Source organism: Dermochelys coriacea, chromosome 9 (genome assembly GCF_009764565.3).
Source record: "Dermochelys coriacea isolate rDerCor1 chromosome 9, rDerCor1.pri.v4, whole genome shotgun sequence".
NCBI classification, from domain to species: domain Eukaryota; kingdom Metazoa; phylum Chordata; order Testudines; family Dermochelyidae; genus Dermochelys; species Dermochelys coriacea.
The window spans coordinates 89411116-89431291 of record NC_050076.1 but is presented as its reverse complement, the minus strand read 5'-3'; the positions used below and the strand labels follow the sequence as shown (position 1 = coordinate 89431291).

The 20176-nt window shown below is 39.2% G+C and overlaps 1 protein-coding gene across 5 annotated transcripts in view; it reads left to right on the top strand.

Annotated features, from left to right (window-relative positions):
• STAG2 (stromal antigen 2) overlaps positions 1–9504 on the top strand; it is a 185896-nt gene extending 176392 nt beyond the window's left edge. For all 5 annotated transcript variants that reach the window (XM_043492946.1, XM_038417707.2, XM_043492944.1 and 2 more), the window contains 2 exons: positions 3654–3731; positions 7391–9504. In XM_043492946.1, the coding sequence (XP_043348881.1) occupies positions 3654–3731; positions 7391–7414 (102 nt within the window). In that variant the 3' untranslated portion in view covers positions 7415–9504. The remainder of the gene's footprint in view (positions 1–3653; positions 3732–7390) is intronic.
• The last annotated feature ends 10672 nt before the right edge of the window (positions 9505–20176 follow it).

Genomic DNA, 20176 nt, shown 5'->3' with positions numbered 1-20176 from the left:
GTGGTGGCCACTTATCTTTGCAGGCAAGGCAGACCAGTATTTTCCTTTCTGAATGATTGGTTGTTCATAATCAGCCATGCCAGGAAGTACACAGCAACCACTGCTGCACTTCAAATCGTTCCTTGGGACACCAAGTAAATGTAATGACAGGTTTCAGAGTAGCAGCTGTGTTAGCCTGTATCCGCAAAAAGAACAGGAGTACTCGTGGCACCTTTATTTGAGCATAAGCTTTCATCGGATGCTATAATTCTTGACGTCTTATTTGTGTCCATTTATTCTTCTACGTAGAGACTGTCCGGTACATGTCCCTCTGTCATGTACGTTGGCCAAACTGGACAGTCTCTACATAAAATAATAATGGACACAAATCAGATGTCAAGAATTATAACATTCAAAAACCAGTCGGAGAAGACTTCAATCTCTCTGGTCACTCGATTACAGAGCTAAGAGTGGCTATCCTTCAACAAAAAAGCTTCAAAAACAGACTCCAACAAGAGACTGCTGAATTGGAATTAATTTGCAAACTGGATACCATTAAATTAGGCTTGAATAAAGACTGGGAGTGGATGGGTCATTACACAAAGTAAAACTATTTCCCCTTGTTTATTTTTTCCCCCCTACTGTTCCTCACGCGTTCTTGTCAACTGCTGGAAATGGTCCATCTTGATGATCACTACAAAAGGGTTTTTTTTGTTTTTTGTTTTCTCTCCTGCTGGTAATAGCCCACCTTAACTGATCACTCTCATTATAGTGTGTATGGTAACACCCATTGTTTCATGTTCTGTGTGTGTATAAAATCTTCCTACTGTATTTTCCACTGCATGCATCCGATGAAGTGGGCTGTAGCCCACGAAAGCTTATGCTCAAATAAATTTGTTAGTCTCTAATGTGCCACAAGTATTCCTGTTCTTTTTTTCAAGTAAATTTAATATCCACATAAACCATACAGTTCATCAGGGCAGCTCCTATTTACTTCAGGACTGATTCCTTGCCCGGAGGAATCTCATAGACTTCCTCATCTCAGCCCTCAGATTACAGTCTGATCCTGCTTAGTCCTGTTAGGCCACAAGGCAGCGTGCACCTGGGTCATCCCATGTAAATGGCTGCACTTACGACACCTTCAAATCTGGCTACAGACTGTCTATGCCCAGAACAGTGATCCTTTGGACAAGAAAGTTTATTTTCCACAGGGCATGTTGACATTGCTTGCTTGATGGGAAAACAGAGAGAATGTGTGTGTGGCTTTTGTTCCCACAGGATCTACAAAGACACTCATCATGGATGCTTTCCTACTGGGATAGGGAGTGCATCCCAACAATGAGATAGCCCAAGATTCCTGGTCCCCATACCAATCTAGACTACTAATCAACCTATTCGCGCTTTGGGCAGTTCACAGAGCATGCAAGACAATTCTAGCCGTTATTTGGATCTCATGTATTCAGGTCAAGAACAGACAATAGCGTCCTGACCTACTATATGAAGAAGCAGGGAGGAGCGAGACTTACCCCACTCTGGAGAGAAGCAGTCTAGCCCTGGAATTGGTGCATCAGGCATCAGATCACACTCCTGGCAGCACTTGTTCCAGGGGTAATGAATTCCCTGTCAGACAGCCTCAGCAGGCATTTCCACACAGATCACGAATGGGAATTTATAGTGCAGCACATCTTTCAGTAGTAGGGCAGGAGAAGGGGGGTCTCATCTTTTTTGCAATCTAACAGAACAAGGAGCACCCAGCACACTGTTCCCACACTACCCAAGACCTCAACTCCAGATGGGCCATCTTCCTGGTGGAATGGTCAGATCCACTAATGTATGCCTTCACTCCCATTCCCCTATTGCCTCTTATACTCAGGAACATTGAGCTCAGCTGGGCAACAGTGATCCTGATAATTTTCTGGTGGCCAAAGCATTTCTGCTTCACCACCATCCTACAGCTGTCTTCCCCATATGTGCATCCACCTACAACCATTCCTGAACCTGCTGTCCCAGAACAGGGCCAGGATGAATCACCCCAGCTCACCTCCCTGCATCTGGCATGTTTTTGGATGGACAGTGAAAACAGAGGGCATGCTCTGAGGAGACCCTTTGTGGGGAAACATTGTTCCACTAAATGGCACCGATTCTCCTTTTGACGCCAGCAGCACCACTTACTTCTGGAGGCATCGGGAATCCTCCTCAGACTGGAATATCTTTTTTCACTGCAGATGTCTTTTCAATTGGCTCCATATAGGTACATTTGGCAGCTATCAATGTTTTCCCTCCCCTAGAGGACTGCTCGGTCTTTACCCATCCCACTACTGCAAGGTTTCTGAATGGCATCGTAGGGACATTCCCTACAGTTTTAAAACTGGATCCTACCTGGGATCTGAACCTGGTCCTTTCTGCTCTTCTGAGACCACTGTTTGAACCCATAGCCTCCTGTTTCTTTCTGTACTCCTTCTTGATGGCAGTTATTTCTGGTAGAAGGGTTGGGGAGCTTGGGGCCCTTGTGGCAGAACCACCTACACAGTTTTTCACAAGGGCAGGGTTTCTTTGCAACTACAAAGTTCATATCTAAAGTGCCTTCTGGGTTTCCCCGTAACCATAATTTTCACCTTCTGGTATTTTACCCTACATCTCACAGCAGTTTGGAGAAGACAAGACTCCCTTCCCCAGATGCGTGCAGGGCTCTAGTCTTCTACTTGCACAGAACTGGCACCCTTTCAGAAATCTACAAGATTGTTCATTACTGTTGCTGAAAGAATAAAGGGGCTCCCAAAGGCTCCATGGATTTCCTATGGATTTCCATAGCATGTCCGTTGCTATGATCTTATGAAAACCCCATCTCCTTAAACTGTTTGGGCCTATTTTACGAGAGCCCAATCAGCATTGGTAGCCTTCTTACAGGGAATATCCCCCTCGGAGATATATAGAGCGACTACATGTGGTTTCATACACACCTTCACCAGGCATACTATTGTTCAAGTTTCGGCTGGAGACACCTCCTTTTGTACAGCATATTTCATCATACCTTCCTCTTCAACGAGCACTGCTTGGGGGTCACCCCCAGTGAATATCCATAGGGACCAGCAGGTGAAGAAGAAAGTAAAGTTACTTAACAGTAGCTGGAGTTGTCCAAGATGTGTGGTCCCTGTGGTTAGTCACAACCTACCCTACTTCTCCTCTGCTAGGGTCATCTTGTGATTCATGATAGTACAGAACTAGTGAAGTGGTTGGTCCATGCATCATTTATGCCCTGGGTTGGGAGCCTAAGAAAGTGCAGACGCGAACCAACAGATGCTGCTGTTGAAGACTTTCCAATCCTGGGCACACAGAGTGCATGCGCACCCCAGAGTGATGACCCATAGAGACCATACATCTCCAAGAATTCCAGTTAAAGTAACCTTCCTTTATTTCTTGAAGTTTATTTTGAGTTTGCATATGTTTTAAAATACTTGGCACTTAATATACTACTTGTTCAAACTGTCATACAAAAAGTAAAGAAAGTTATGCAGGAATAAAAATTAGTTTTTATCTAAGAATATATTTTTACCCTTTTGAAGTATGAATATCATCTGTGCTCAAAATAAGTGGTTCTTTTTTTTTCCCTGTACCTTTAATGTAACTTACTATTAACATTTTTGGTGACAGTTTGCTTGCTTGCTTTTTTTTAGCCACCATCAAAGAACAGGAGAGAGAGAACGGAGCTAAAACCAGATTTCTTTGACCCTGCTTCAATCATGGACGAATCAGTAGGTTTAGTCAAAAGAGGGGGGAACTAAAAATAATTTTAATTGTAAGATTAAATATATAATAAAACTTGATTGTGTAGTTGGAAAGGAATACCCGAGATTGTGGCAACTTAATCAAATATTAAGGACTACTTTGTATTATTTTGACAACTGGTATATAGCTGATGAAACTATGTAATATAAGATATTTTGTATGGTATCAGTAGTGGCTTTTTTTCGTCACAGGAAAAGTAATTAATGTAAACAATATTCTTGAATTTCTAAGTAAGGATAACAGATAACTGTTGATACTAAGGTATTTCCAAGTTTCTGATTTTTCATGTTCTGAGTGTAATTCCCTATGGTTAAGTCAAAACCAAAATGAAAAGAGGCCACTTACTAATGTGGAAAGACATTTCTGTGAGAGCAATTAATAGTATATATTATATACTATGTGACTGGACTCTAAGGCAAAGATCCCTGTTCTGGCTGAATGAGTCATTCAGGTAATTTCACAGCCAGTTCTCAGAAGTGGTTGGCTGGGGTCTCCTCACCAATCAAAATATGTATCCCTTATATCCTTTGTGCTACATAGGTTACAGAATTTAAATATGGGAGAAATGTTTCAATATGCAAAGAGAAAAGGAGGACTTGTGGCACTTTAGAGACTCTAAGGTGCTACAAGTCCTCCTTTTTTCTTTGCGGATACAGACTAACACGGCTGCTACTCTGAAACCTGTTTAAATATAAAAAGAAAAGGAGTACCGGTGGCACCTTAGAGACTAACAAATTTATTAGAGCATAAGCTTTCGTGAGCTACAGCTCACTTCATCGGATGCATTATGAAGTGAGCTGTAGCTCACGAAAGCTTATGCTCTAATAAATTTGTTAGTCTCTAAGGTGCCACCGGTACTCCTTTTCTTTTTGCGAATACAGACTAACACGGCTGCTACTCTGAAACCTGTTTAAATATGTTTCCCCTATTATCTGTAGTGGGTAGAGGCATTTTCTTTTCTTATTGAAAGTGTTAGCTGTACAGGCCACTAAAGCCTGTGATTCCCATTTGAACAAATATTTTCCCCTTCCCTCACCCGCTTTCTCTGCTGTCTCCAGCATCCATACAAACATGTCATCATAGGTCAACAGGCTGAACCAGGAACCTTTAATCCAGCTCCTTTCATCAGGCACATCCAGTTAAAAGTAGCCTGGTTACTTTTCTAATGCTGCTGAGCACAGTGGCTGGGAAGGGGAAATGGCAGTTTTCCTTTGAAGTCCTGCTGCTGTCTGGGTGGAAGGCAGCAGAAATGGGGGGAGAAATTCTGAAAGCAAACAGCTGTAAACATCCTTTTCCCTTCTCTCTCAGAACCAACTGTCATTTTTAGCCATTTTCAGCATTCTCTTAGTTTTACAAAATTACAATGAGAATAACAAGTTGCAGCACCCAAACAGCCAGGCTCTGGTAGGAAAGGGGGGAAACAGGAGATGTTCTGTGGGGGCATGAGGAAGAAAAACAAAATTAGGAAAAAATCATTTGACATACATATAGTCAAAACTATAAAGGGGAGGGGTTTATTTAATGGAAGGATACATAATATAAATTCCATTAAAGTTTTAAACCCCCACCTCTCCAGACCCCCCCAAAGCCATCCATTTATCTGGCTCACATACATACCATATTAGCAAGCATCTTCTGATAGCAGGAAGTCATACCAGGATTTGTACTAGGTAGGCTTTTTTAATAGGATTTTTTTGCTCTCCTCAGATAACACCTGTGGGGAACACCAACCACCTACTTTATTTCAAATGTAAAATATAATGGGTTTCCATTAATTGTAGGTAATGGAACTGTTGTAAACATCTTTTTCATCTTACTAAAATGTTAATGGTGTTCAGACCGGTCGCCAATTTCATCTGACACATGGTTTGTTCCTCTGAATCCAGGGCCATTATACATTTCCAGTCTGATGGTTCTGACTTCAAATCTTAAATCATAGCTTACATCTTTACTATAGGCTCACTTCTGTTTCTTTGCTGCCACCTGCCCCATCCTTTCACCCCATTCCTACTAAAACACTCACACAGAGCATATACTTTTGCCTGGGATTTTCACCTTAAATAGAGCTTAAATTTAAAGATGCATCTATACTTGCAGTTTATCAGCATTACCACAAGATGGCAGCAGATGATAAATTACAGTACTGCAAGTGCATGCATCCAGAGCATATTCCAAGTCAAGTGAATGTGCAAGACAAAATGAATTAATCTGCTTAAATTTAAAGACGAAAAATCTGTCTTCAACTACTTATTTCAAATATTTCAATGATTAATCCATATAAAAACATCATTCAGGAATCACTCAGTATTTATAAAAAAAACTAAGCCAGTTATGGTGTCTAATTTTATAAACACACATTCCTCCTGGGTAGGGTTAGTATAGGTTTCTTCATGGAATTGCTTGTACAGATCCCTCACTCTTGGAGTTTGTGCCCTTTGGCATAGACTCTGGATACATTAAAAAGCAGTTAGGTTATGATGGTTCTGTGTGCCTTGACACATGCACCATCTGGATCCAAAATTCAGTTTATAAAGAAGTCTTGGTAGTTCCTTGCGATCTCACTTGTTTTGTGGCACACACAGTGTCATTGGCACCTAGGACTACTGGTTTCTCATCACAATGTATTTTTGTATGCCTTTCATAGTTTACTTCAGTTGCATGTTAATTATTAGTGCCATGGTCATTAAGAGTTGGTTTGATGCCAGAGAGAGGAGCAGGTGCACATCAGTATTATATAAATTCTTGCTACAACACGGAATGAAGTTTGTTTTATATAGCTGCACTGCACTGTTTTGATCCTCAAAATCCTATACAAAGCAAAGGAGGAAAATGAACGCATCTGGATATTTTTGGTTTGGGGTTGTCAGTCCTGGAACCTGCTTTGATAGTTCAGGAAGCAGCTTGCTCTCCTTGGTGTCAGATAAGTCTGAGCAGATCCTTCATCCAGATCCAGCTTTCTTTCACGTAATCATGTGGACTCTTTTAAGTGAGGCTTTGGTTTTATTGGATTACTTACTAGTTGTATTTTTCTGAATATGTTGCCTTCATCAGTACCCACTGTTTAATGTCTGTATCCTGGACAGCAACTGAGAGGCAAGATGTCTTCTTTATAGACACAGTCTCTGCACCAGACCATACATTCATATAGGCCACTCCATCCAAGACTAACTGCTTTTTAACAGTTCTGAAGACTGCAGAACAAGGTATTCGATTTCCATTTTGGGCCTGAGAAATTGTCATCTTCAAAGTATTCCAGATAGTTAACTCATGGAAAAACTAGCTAATGGTAACTTATCTAAATTCATAGAAATATGATGAAGAGCCTTTTGTTTTTTATGATAGACATCTATTTCAATTTTTTTGAGGACCCTATAATAAATACATATGAGATGTCTTTGTTTCCATACTACAGACTTGGTAATTTCCTCTTAATTTTTTCTAATTTTGGATTGAGGAGAGGATAGAAAATTTAAAATATATTGGAGGCATTTGTACGTGTCTTGGTGTGATATAATCTAAGTAGTACATTCTGTGTCTTATTCTTTACATTTAAGTTAGAATTTGTAGAAAAATATAAATTGACTAGCAGGCCACTTTTAATATGTACAATTTTTCTTTGTTTTAGGTTCTTGGGGTGTCAATGTTTTAATACCAGATCAGCAAATAAATCCGTGATGAAGTCATTTTCTAAGTGGAAGAGGAAGTTTTTAAAATACAAAATTGTGGTAGATACAGTGAAATTCTGAACAGATTTTTCTCTAAGGAGAATGACATGCTTTCAAGATCAAGTGCATTGAAGGGGCAGTTTTGTTTGCCTGAAAAATGAAATGTAAAGGACAAGTAAACAGTTTGAGGATAAGCTACAGTTTTTGTTGAAAAACCAATATTTTATGTGTTAGTTTATTTCCAAATCATAAAAAGTATTCCACATTTGTTTTAACCTAACATTCTGAGAGGTGCTTGGTACAGTTTTGAGCTCCTCTTTTTATACATTTATTAGGTGTACTAAATCATGAGCTCTGCTGGGTTTGTTTACATACATGAACTGAAATGGCAGGTGGATTGATCTTCTAGAATTGTAAAACCAGCAGAATTTTGGCATTTTAAATTAAATGCTTAAGCTGCATCAAGAGAAGCTTTTTAATTAAGATAATCATGGAGAAAAGTAAACTTAAATGCAGAATGTTATCAATTTTTTCATCTAAAATATTTTTCAAATCCAAAAGCTTCATTCTGTCCTTCTCAGAACTGCCAGAAAGTAACATAACTCAGTCATGCTCGCCCCATTATCAACCCTGAAAGTTTGCTTGTCCTTTAAGAAAAATGTAATGTTGTGAAATTCCTTCCAGTAGTGCCACTGTATTTTGTCTCCAAATAAAAGAAGCTTATTGTAGTATGTTTGCAGAAAAATTCTAAACAAAAATTATACAGCTTATTAGAGTGTGGGAATAGGGATCTAAATTTTAAATAAAATTATATATATATATAAATTGGTGCTGATTTTATAATTGCGCAGTTTGTTTAGTTTTTTCTTACTTTTAAATTCCAACTTAAAATTATGAGGTTTCAGAAATATATTGAAAGTTTAACAATGTTTAAAAATAGAAAAGCATGAGAATTCATGCTTTAAAAATGATTTTTAAATTTGTATTTTATATTGTTTTATCTATCTGTCTTTGCAAGCAGTCTTCAGGTTAAAAGATACTTCTAACAGGTTACAGTACATTTCCTCTGTATGTAAATTAGATTGGATAATAGAAATTCATAAACTACCCCATAATATTCTTTGAAAGCTAAGCTTTAAACTTCATTTTTTGTCCTTTCACAAATAAATTAAATCAGTTTAAAACAGAAAGTGGATCTGTGCCATTTTGACATCAATTTATTTTGCAAGGCTTAGGCAGCTAGACATCATTTTAAAGGAAATATTAACTTATATTACATATGTATATTTTTTGTCAGTTGTCTCTCAGTTCTTGAGGTATATTATTTTAATCATTCCATGCCTTAATACGCTTGCAATACAAGAATTTCCCCAAATGGGTGAACACGAAAAGACTTCTTGTTTTTAGATTCAGAAATTAAACATTGGGCTGTGGTAGCCAAAAACCATAGATAATCTAAAGGATCATGATAAAATGTAATTATTTTACTAAGTCATGGGATAACAGTATACTCAAAACCAGATCTGCCTAACTCATTTTACATAAATAAATATTCTCATTTCTAAAAGTACTGCCTATATTGTTTTTCACACCACTGCATTTAATAGAACTGCTGAGAGGACTGTATATATGATTTTAAACTTAAATTGATTTTTTCTTACTCCTGAACGAGTGTTTCTTTGTGAAAGCAGTTCTTACAGCTTTATGTTTTCAACCAGCTAAAATGTTTTATATATTTACCTTAACCTGTTGTCCTCCACATTCTATTGTCCTAATTGTACTGTTTTCTGATTTGTATTTATGTCTTGAGACAGTAACTTTTTGAATAAAAATAAACCTACAGTATGTTGTATGTTTGATCTTTTTAAATCGGGGGTAGGGAAGGACGTTGAAAATAGAAGGATGTGAGTGATGCAAATGTTATGTTTATAGAAATTAAATCTTTTTCCATGTCTTTTAAGTGTTTGTCTCAGAGTTGAGATAATGTATGGAAAACTGCACTGTTTTATATTTGTAATAAATTGTACAAGTTTTTAAAATGTGAATAAAGCACTAATTGGGTTAATAATTTAAAGTAGAAAAGTTATGCAATCATGATTGTTTTAAATATTATTTAATTTGGGATAAACTTGTTATACAAATCTTTAGCAGTGTAAATACAAAGTAATCTGTTAAAGAGGGTAGTAACTGAAAATAAAATTTAAGATTTGTACAATACTCTTGTATGCCAGAAAATCAATGGCTAATTGGTTTTAACAAAAACAATCAAGTGTGACAGTAGCTGCTCTGTAGCATTTCTGTTCTTAATGGTATGTCAAAGTCTTTTCCTCTACTAACTGACCTTGTCTGACATTTATAACTGCTGTTTTTAAATCAGATACTGAAAGTGGGTGAAAATGATCAAATTGAGCAGTAATTTGGTTACATGAGTTGGCATGTCATTAAAGGTGGTGATTTTTTTTTTTTTGTACTGTGATCAATAGCTCAGTGCTCAGCACTCTGCATTTGTTGCACACAACATCCTGACTCCCGGTACGATAAGTAAACAATTCAAGCTTAATTGTTAAGAGAAAGAAACGGCAAGGAAAGTTAAAATGTACTAAAAATGAACGTCAGAAAACAAACGTACACAAAGTTTTTGCTATCTTTTTTTAAAAAGTCTGGTTTGGCAAGGCCTCCCTCCTTCTCTTCTTGTCCTGTCGTTGCAAATAAATGGTTGTTTAAAATGTTGATACGTTAGTAAGAATTAGAAGTATATAACTCTGGAAGTTCCCATTATCCTTATGAATGTTCTGACCATTTCTAAATCCTGTTAAACATTTGGCCTAAATGATACCTTGTGACATTTGTGCATTTTGTAGAAGGTATTTTCATTCACTGTCAACTTCTTGTACTATGGAAGGGGGTAAATAGCACACTCTTTACCGTCTATGTACCATTCATTATTTTGTATACCTTTATCATGTCTCCTTAAAACTGAACAGTCCCAATCTTTTCAGTCCCTTTACTTATGGAAGTCCTTTTCAATTCTCTAATAATAGAGCAAGTTTTCATAGAGCTGCCAACAGTGATTGCCAGTGTCGTTCCCCCCTCCCCCCCCTTGAGTTTTGAGTTAATCTAGAGCCTGGTAAAGTGTATAAATTCAAATTACTCCTATCAATATGCATTACTCCATCTGCCATCATGTTACTTATTCATGTAGCTTGCTAGGTCCCTCTGATGTTTCTTGTGGTAGTCTTTGGTCATGATTTATCTAACTTTATGTCCTTTGCAGATTTTGCCATTTCACTGCTCTTCTCCTTTTTCCAGATCAGTAACAAAATGCATCGGTCCTAACACATAACCTCAGGACACCCCATTGTTAACTTTTACCTATGATGAAAATATACACCTACTGTTTTATGTCTCTGAGACAGTTTCTGCTCGTGACAGTAGTTTGTCTCGCACTACTACTTAGTTTCCTTAATAGCCTATTGTGAGGGACCTTGTCAAATGCTTTTTGAAAGTCCATATAATTGGCAGTCTGTTCTCCTTTTATCTTTTATTTTGTTGATGTGTCCAAAGAATTCTGATAGACAGAAACTTTTCTTTTGCAAATTTTCTTTTGCAGAAGCTATGCTGTTTAGTCCCGACTATATTGTGATTGTGCAGGTCTTAAAATTTTATTTAATACTTGGTTTTAACAAGCTTATTTGGTACTGAAGTAAAGGCTTCCTGACATAATTCCCCAGATCACTCCTATCCCCATTTTTGGTACTGTAAACGTGGCCTGAGATTATATATTTCTGGTTCTGCAGTGATATCAGCTACATACACTTACGTGCATGTGTACATAAATCGATTTTGAACAAGACAAGATAACATAAGAAAATATCTGCCATATACTAGTGATTTATACCAAAAGAACAAAGGCACAACTCATGCTGACTTGTCAACTAGTCTTTTTTTTTCCCCTCACCTCTCTTCTCTTCCTCCAGTTCCCACCTTGGTGAGCCTTACATGTGTCTTGTTTCTTTGATTACTTAAATTCCTGAGTTTTCACTGAGTGAAAAATCCTGGCATCCTTTTTTTTTAGAGCAGATCTTTTTGAAACTAAAACCTTGTATATGTTTACTTTCCTATTTAAACAGATTTAATTGAATATTCTGCTTTTCATAAGTACTATACACTTCTGAAAATCAGGCAACTTTTAAAAGTCTTTAAATACAGCTATAGTTTCTTATACCAAGCGACTGATTATTATGATAGGATTATTTTCATTTAATTTTATGGGTTTTGGATTAGGCCTTATGTTTGAAAATGTTGGCCATTGTTTTTAAGTAAGTCCATGTCTGCATTTCTTTCAGGATGTGATTACGGATGTCCCAAAACTAACTCTGAAAGTATAATCAGAATTTGATTTTAATAATTTCACTTTACGGTAGAGCTGATTTTTGACAGAAAAACCACGAAGGGAAAAATCAACAATTTGTTTAAATAACTAGCTTTATAAAGAATGAAAACCATGTTACAAAGATTGAAAAATGAAATACCAGTATTGGATAAGTGGCAGTCAGAATTCTGTAGTTAACTCACGCCCCTCAAAAAATTCACCCTTTAAAGAAAAATTGTATTAAGTCTGTCAAAATGGGAGTTATAGGTCAATTAAAAATAGAACTGGAAATAATTATATATCAAGGGTACATGGCATGTAAAATTCAAAATGACATAGAGCCTCAATGCTCCAATTATTCCTCAGCTGAGAAGAGGAACTAAGTGTTGAAATGCAGTCACCAGGGTATGAAAAACAAATACAAATTAAAGATATAAAACAAAATGATTGGGAGAAACTGAATCACTAACTTGTTATGCTGCCAAAGGCAGAATTTCTGGTCAACCTGAAATGGAGGACCGTGCTTAGTCCTCAAGTTTCCTGCAACACCAATGGAGTTTTTGGAATTCTGTAGGTAAGAGGAGTAGCCCATTTGTTAAGAGAAAATTACCAGGTAAGAAATTTTCCATTCACCTATCCTAAGTATTGTCATTAGCTGAGAAACTTCTGTCAACACTAGCAATGTTATAATTGAGCTGGCAAAACAAAAGGAAATGACTGTTTTATTTTCTTTAATCTGGCTTCCCATTACAATTGGGGATGCTGCTCGATCTACTGGGACTCAGCCCTTGTATAAATTTAGTACATCTGTCAGAGGTACAGTAGGGTAGATGTTTCTTTAGAAATGATAAGAATGCTCTGCTATGGTTTCATCCATAGATGTTTCTCTTTGGTTGACTCGGAACTTTGGAGTGACTGGGCATCATCTTGGTTAACTGGTCTGTCTGTCCATTGACCTAGATGTTCTAGAGAGTACTTCAGCATGTTGAAAACTTGGCAAGAACTTTAGTATGGAACTGCTATTTGCCACACCATATGATCATTCCAGGAAGCCATGTGTTTTGCTTTTTCTTTTAAGCAGCAGTTAAACCACAGTTCTTGAGTGAAAAATAGACAGATCTTCTGTATTATCACATTGCTTTCACAGCTTTACATTCTGTTTTTCTAACATTTGAACTTCACAATAAGCAAAAAAACAAACCACATCCACTTGGTTTTCATATTATGCATGAAGGAGCTTACTGATAACCAGATGTGACTAACTTTATGTTTAGACTTGCTTTAACGTCTTGTTCTTTGTATCTTTTTATATGTAGATTTTCACTTTTCAAAATACTGTATTGCATTACACAATTTGTTCTCATCTGTACCAATTGATGACAGATCTCAACTCATCCCTTCTCGTCAGGTGGAAATTTTTTGCCTTTCTAAAAAGTGGGTGGTTTACCAGTTTCAATTACTAAAGTTTTCCATTACATCTATTAGTTGAAATTCTTTAAAGTGTGTATAATGCTGATTCTAAAGCTCCAGCAATGCAGTTTTGCCAATTAAATTGTGTATATTTTTTGTTTCTACACTATTTTAAGGTACCTTGGTTTACAATTTTCAAAGCTATATTGTGTTTGTAATTGTTGGAGAGTATGAATTCGTATTTTTGCTGCGACAACTCTTTAAAGGAAACTATTATTAGAAAATTGGAAGATGGAGTCTTTCCGATTAAGAAACAAAATGTTGCCTATTACTTTCAATAGCTATTACTTGTCAAAAAGTGGTTTGCCAGCAGGTATGATCTAAAACTGAAAGGTGACATTTTCTATTTTTAAATGACTTTGCCTCCAATGTCTACTCCTTCATCTCTTGCAACACTGTAGAATAAAAGTGAAATATCTTCTTGAACTCCCCTTGTGTCTGATGGGAAAATGATATGCAGGACAGACAGACAGCTGACTTTGTATGTCTGACAGAAAGCAGGTGGTACACCGGGTGAAACATTTTGTAGTCAGGTTTCAGAGTAGCAGCCGTGTTAGTCTGTATTCGCAAAAAGAAAAGGAGTACTTGTGGCACCTTAGAGACTAACAAATTTATTAGAGCATAAGCTTTCGTGAGCTACAGCTCACTTCATCGGATGCATTTGGTGGAAAAAACAGAGGAGAGATTTATATACACACACACACAGAGAACATGAAACAATGGATTTATCATACACACTGTAAGGAGAGTGATCACTTAAGATAAGCCATCACCAACAGCGGGGGGGGGGAAAGGAGGAAAACCTTTCATGGTGACAAGCAAGGTAGGCTAATTCCAGCAGTTAACAAGAATATCAGAGGAACAGCGGGGGGTGTGGGGGTGTGGGAGGGAGAAATACCATGGGGAAATAGCTTTACTTTGTGTAATGACTCATCCATTCCCAGTCTCCATTCAAGCCTAAGTTAATTGTATCCAGTTTGCAAATTAATTCCAATTCAGCAGTCTCTCGTTGGAGTCTGTTTTTGAAGCTTTTTTGTTGAAGGATAGCCACTCTTAGCTCTGTGATCGAGTGACCAGAGAGATTGAAGTGTTCTCCAATTGGTTTTTGAATGTTATAATTCTTGACGTCTGATTTGTGTCCATTCATTCTTTTACGTAGAGACTGTCCAGTTTGGCCAATGTACATGGCAGAGGGGCATTGCTGGCACATGATGGCATATATCACATTGGTAGATGCGCAGGTGAACGAGCCTCTGATAGTGTGGCTGATGTGATTAGGCCCTATGATGGTATCCCCTGAATAGATATGTGGACAGAGTTGGCAACGGGCTTTGTTGCAAGGATAGGTTCCTGGGTTAGTGGTTCTGTTGTGTGGTGTGTGGTTGCTGGTGAGTATTTGCTTCAGATTGGGGGGCTGTCTGTAAGCAAGGACTGGTCTGTCTCCCAAGATCTGTGCGAGTGATGGCTCGTCCTTCAGGATAGGTTGTAGATCCTTGATGATGCGTTGGAAAGTTTTTAGTTGGGGGCTGAAGGTGATGGCTAGTGGCATTCTGTTGTTTTCTTTGTTGGGCCTGTCCTGTAGTAGGTGACTTCTGGGTACTCTTCTGGCTCTGTCAATCTGTTTCTTCACTTCAGCAGGTGGGTATTGTAGTTGTAGGAATGCATGGTAGAGATCTTGTAGGTGTTAGTCTCTGTCTGAAGGGTTGGAGCAAATGCGGTTATATTGTAGCGCTTGGCTGTAGACAATGGATCGAGTAGTATGATCTGGATGAAAGCTAGAGGCATGTAGGTAGGAATAGCGGTCAGTAGGTTTCCGATATAGGGTGGTGTTTATGTGACCATCGCTTATTAGCACCGTAGTGTCCAGGAAGTGGATCTCTTGTGTGGACTGGTCCAGGCTGAGGTTGATGGTGGGATGGAAATTGTTGAAATCATGGTGGAATTCCTCAAGAGCTTCTTTTCCATGGGTCCAGATGATGATGATGTCATCAATGTAGCGCAAGTAGAGTAGGGGCATTAGGGGACGAGAGCTGAGGAAGCGTTGTTCTAAGTCAGCCATAAAAGTGTTGGCATACTGTGGGGCCATGCGGGTACCCATCGCAGTGCCGCTGATTTGAAGGTATACATTGTCACCAAATGTGAAATAGTTATGGGTGAGGACAAAGTCACAAAGTTCAGCCACCAGGTTAGCCGTGACAGTATCGGGGATACTGTTCCTGACGGCTTGTTGTCCATCTTTGTGTGGAATGTTGGTGTAGAGGGCTTCTACATCCATAGTGGCTAGGATGGTGTTTTTAGGAAGATCACCAATGGACTGTAGTTTCCTCAGGAAGTCAGTGGTGTCTCGAAGATAGCTGGGAGTGCTGGTAACGAAGGGCCTGAGGAGGGAGTCTACATAGCCAGACAATCCTGCTGTCAGGGTGCCAATGCCTGAGATGATGGGGCGTCCAGGATTTCCAGGTTTATGGATCTTGGGTAGCAGATAGAATACCCCAGGTCGGGGCTCCAGGGGTGTGTCTGTGCGGATTTGTTCTTGTGCTTTTTCAGGGAGTTGCTTGAGCAAATGCTGTAGTTTCTTTTGGTAACTCTCAGTGGGATCAGAGGGTAATGGCTTGTAGAAAGTGGTGTTGGAGAGCTGCCTAGTAGCCTCTTGTTCATACTCCAACCTATTCATGATGACGACAGCACCTCCTTTGTCAGCCTTTTTGATTATGATGTCAGAGTTGTTTCTGAGGCTGTGGATGGCCCTGTGTTCTGCATGGCTGAGGTTATGGGGTAAGCGATGCTGCTTTTCCACAAGTTCAGCTCGTGCACGTCGGTGGAAGCACAATTAACAATATTGCTGGGTGGGTTACGGGAACCATTGTTGTGGCCCATTGTGGCATATAGTAGTTTAGATAGCTTAGTGTCCTTTTTCTTTTTATATTATTTTTAATCTTGTTAATATTGTTAATCTATCCAACTATACTCTTAGCCCAGCAGAAGAATCTGTCCTATCTCGGGGCCTCTCTTTTTGCCCCTCCACCCCCACGAACATGATACAGTTCTGTGGTGACCTAGAATCCTATTTTCGACGTCTCAGACTCAAGGAATATTTCCAACACACCTCTGACCAACGTATTAACCCACAGAGACCTTCCTACCAACACTACAAAAAGAAGGATTCTGGGTGGACTCCTCCTGAAGGTCGAAACAGCAGCCTGGATTTCTACATAGAGTGCTTCCGCCGACGTGCACGAGCTGAACTTGTGGAAAAGCAGCATCGCTTACCCCATAACCTCAGCCATGCAGAACACAGGGCCATCCACAGCCTCAGAAACAACTCTGACATCATAATCAAAAAGGCTGACAAAGGAGGTGCTGTCGTCATCATGAATAGGTTGGAGTATGAACAAGAGGCTACTAGGCAGCTCTCCAACACCACTTTCTACAAGCCATTACCCTCTGATCCCACTGAGAGTTACCAAAAGAAACTACAGCATTTGCTCAAGAAACTCCCTGAAAAAGCACAAGAACAAATCCGCACAGACACACCCCTGGAGCCCCGACCTGGGGTATTCTATCTGCTACCCAAGATCCATAAACCTGGAAATCCTGGACGCCCCATCATCTCAGGCATTGGCACCCTGACAGCAGGATTGTCTGGCTATGTAGACTCCCTCCTCAGGCCCTTCGTTACCAGCACTCCCAGCTATCTTCGAGACACCACTGACTTCCTGAGGAAACTACAGTCCATTGGTGATCTTCCTAAAAACACCATCCTAGCCACTATGGATGTAGAAGCCCTCTACACCAACATTCCACACAAAGATGGACAACAAGCCGTCAGGAACAGTATCCCCGATACTGTCACGGCTAACCTGGTGGCTGAACTTTGTGACTTTGTCCTGACCCATAACTATTTCACATTTGGTGACAATGTATACCTTCAAATCAGCGGCACTGCGATGGGTACCCGCATGGCCCCACAGTATGCCAACACTTTTATGGCTGACTTAGAACAACGCTTCCTCAGCTCTCGTCCCCTAATGCCCCTACTCTACTTGCGCTACATTGATGACATCATCATCATCTGGACCCATGGAAAAGAAGCTCTTGAGGAATTCCACCATGATTTCAACAATTTCCATCCCACCATCAACCTCAGCCTGGACCAGTCCACACAAGAGATCCACTTCCTGGACACTACGGTGCTAATAAGCGATGGTCACATAAACACCACCCTATATCGGAAACCTACTGACCGCTATTCCTACCTACATGCCTCTAGCTTTCATCCAGATCATACCACTCGATCCATTGTCTACAGCCAAGCGCTACGATATAACCACATTTGCTCCAACCCCTCAGACAGAGACTAACACCTACAAGATCTCTATCATGCATTCCTACAACTACAATACCCACCTGCTGAAGTGAAGAAACAGATTGACAGAGCCAGAAGAGTACCCAGAAGTCACCTACTACAGGGCAGGCCCAACAAAATGCCACTGGCCATCACCTTCAGCCCCCAACTAAAACCTCTCCAACGCATCATCAAGGACCTACAACCTATCCTCAAGGACGACCCCTCACTCTCACAGATCTTGGGGGACAGGCCAGTCCTTGCTTACAGACAGCCCCCCAATCTGAAGCTAATACTCACCAGCAACCACACACCACACAACAGAACCACTAACCCAGGAACCTATCCTTGCAACAAAGCCCGTTGCCAACTCTGTCCACATATCTATTCAGGGGACACCATCATAGGGCCTAATCACATCAGCCACGCTATCAGAGGCTCGTTCACCTGCGCATCTACCAATGTGATATATGCCATCATGTGCCAGCAATGCCCCTCTGCCCTGTACATTGGCCAAACTGGACAGTCTCTACGTAAAAGAATGAATGGACACAAATCAGACGTCAAGAATTATAACATTCAAAAACCAGTTGGAGAACACTTCAATCTCTCTGGTCACTCAATTACAGACCTAAGAGTGGGTATACTTCAACAAAAAAGCTTCAGAAACAGACTCCAACGAGAGACTGCTGAATTGGAATTAATTTGCAAACTGGCTACAATTAACTTAGGCTTGAATAGAGACCGGGAATGGATGAGTCATTACACAAAGTAAAGCTATTTCCCCATGGTATTTCTCCCTCCCACCCCACCCCCCACTGTTCCTCTGATATTCTTGTTAACTGCTGGAATTAGCCTACCTTGCTTGTCACCATGAAAGGTTTTCCTCCTTTCCCCCCCCCCCCCTGCTGCTGGTGATGGCTTATCTTAAGTGATCACTCTCCTTACAGTGTGTATGATAAATCCATTGTTTCATGTTCTCTGTGTGTGTGTGTATATAAATCTCTCCTCTGTTTTTTCCACCAAATACATCCGATGAAGTGAACTGTAGCTCACAAAAGCTTATGCTCTAATAAATTTGTTAGTCTCTAAGGTGCCACAAGTACTCCTTTTCATTTTGTAGTCAGACTCCAGAATAGCCTGGGGCTGCAGAGTTTCAGGTGCCTGGCATCTTTTCCTTTTTCTGTGATTCATTTGTAACCGACCAAGCAGAATATCGGGTTAATGATAAGTTTTTATTATGGTATGGTAGCTTCAGTTTTTATGGATCTGGACTAACAGTCTAGAAGCAATTTCCAATCACAACTTCTTCCCTTTTTCAGTCTTAGGCATATGTGTTTGCATCACTCTATCCATTTGCAGAATTCAAAAGACATTTGTCATTCAGAGTTCTTTGAGTCCCTGCTTACAAGCCATCCGTTTTTTCTACTCCAAAGAACCTTAGGTTTCCTTCTTAATGTTTTCAGATTATTTGATTGCTTTTTCTCTTTTTGATGGTTAGCGGAAATGGATTATGACTGGAGTAACCCATTTAAAACCTGAAACTGCCAACTTTTCTTTTTAACTTGTTAGAAAAAAAGTTACGGATCTAGTCAAAGTCTTGGCCAAGAAGCAAGCTGTTAGACTAACATGTTCTGGGAATAAAAAAGCAATATTGCTACATCAGCACGAGAGCTGCAAATGGAACAAAAGGGGTATCTTAAATCCACGCTGAATGTAGACAAGAAAGGTACCAGTGACATTTTACCTATGAAGTCTGTTCAGAAAAGATTTTATAGAGAGAAAAAGCAAAGCAAATCTTAACTGACTTGGCTATTTCTTTTATAGATTATTCCTGAAGAAGGCTTCATGGTTGAAATGTCATTGCTTAACTTTATTTTCCATTTTCAATGTGAATTTAATATGGCCTTTTAGTTCCAATCTTTCATCTGGTATTTGACTAGTCAGAAGAACAATCAAGCTAGATTCCATCAAATCTTCCTCCTCAAACAGTATTGTAGATAACAATGGGGGTAGGGGGAAATGTTCATCCTAGGTAATTTAAATAGAAAGAAAGTGAATTCTGAAGAATCTCTATCAAGATGACACCTGCAGCCCTTCAATCTGTGTAATATGAACAAAGCTGTATGCTTCTGTTCCTTTCTGAGTTTAAGAAAGGTGAATCTGGAGAGAGTTGTTCTAAAGGAAGAAGCTTTTCTATTAAGATATCAGGTAGGACCAAAGTGTTTTTTTATATGATTGTGGTGAGGGTAATTTGGAGGGAAAGACTAATTGTATAATTATTACGGATTGAGAATGGACATGTTTCATATAGTAAACTAAGTATATTATGTTATATGACACCTGATTACTAAATAATTAAACTGTAAAATGGCGGTACTAATGAAATTGTGCCCTAAGTGCTCAAATCTGTAGTAATAGGAATATTCAATACCAGACATACAACTCAATTCAGCATGAAGACATCTTCGAATTAGTAATTTGTAATCACTCCAAGAATAAGTCAGTAAAAGTCTTATTCCTACTGCATTTCATCACCATATATCCTAGTCTGATTAA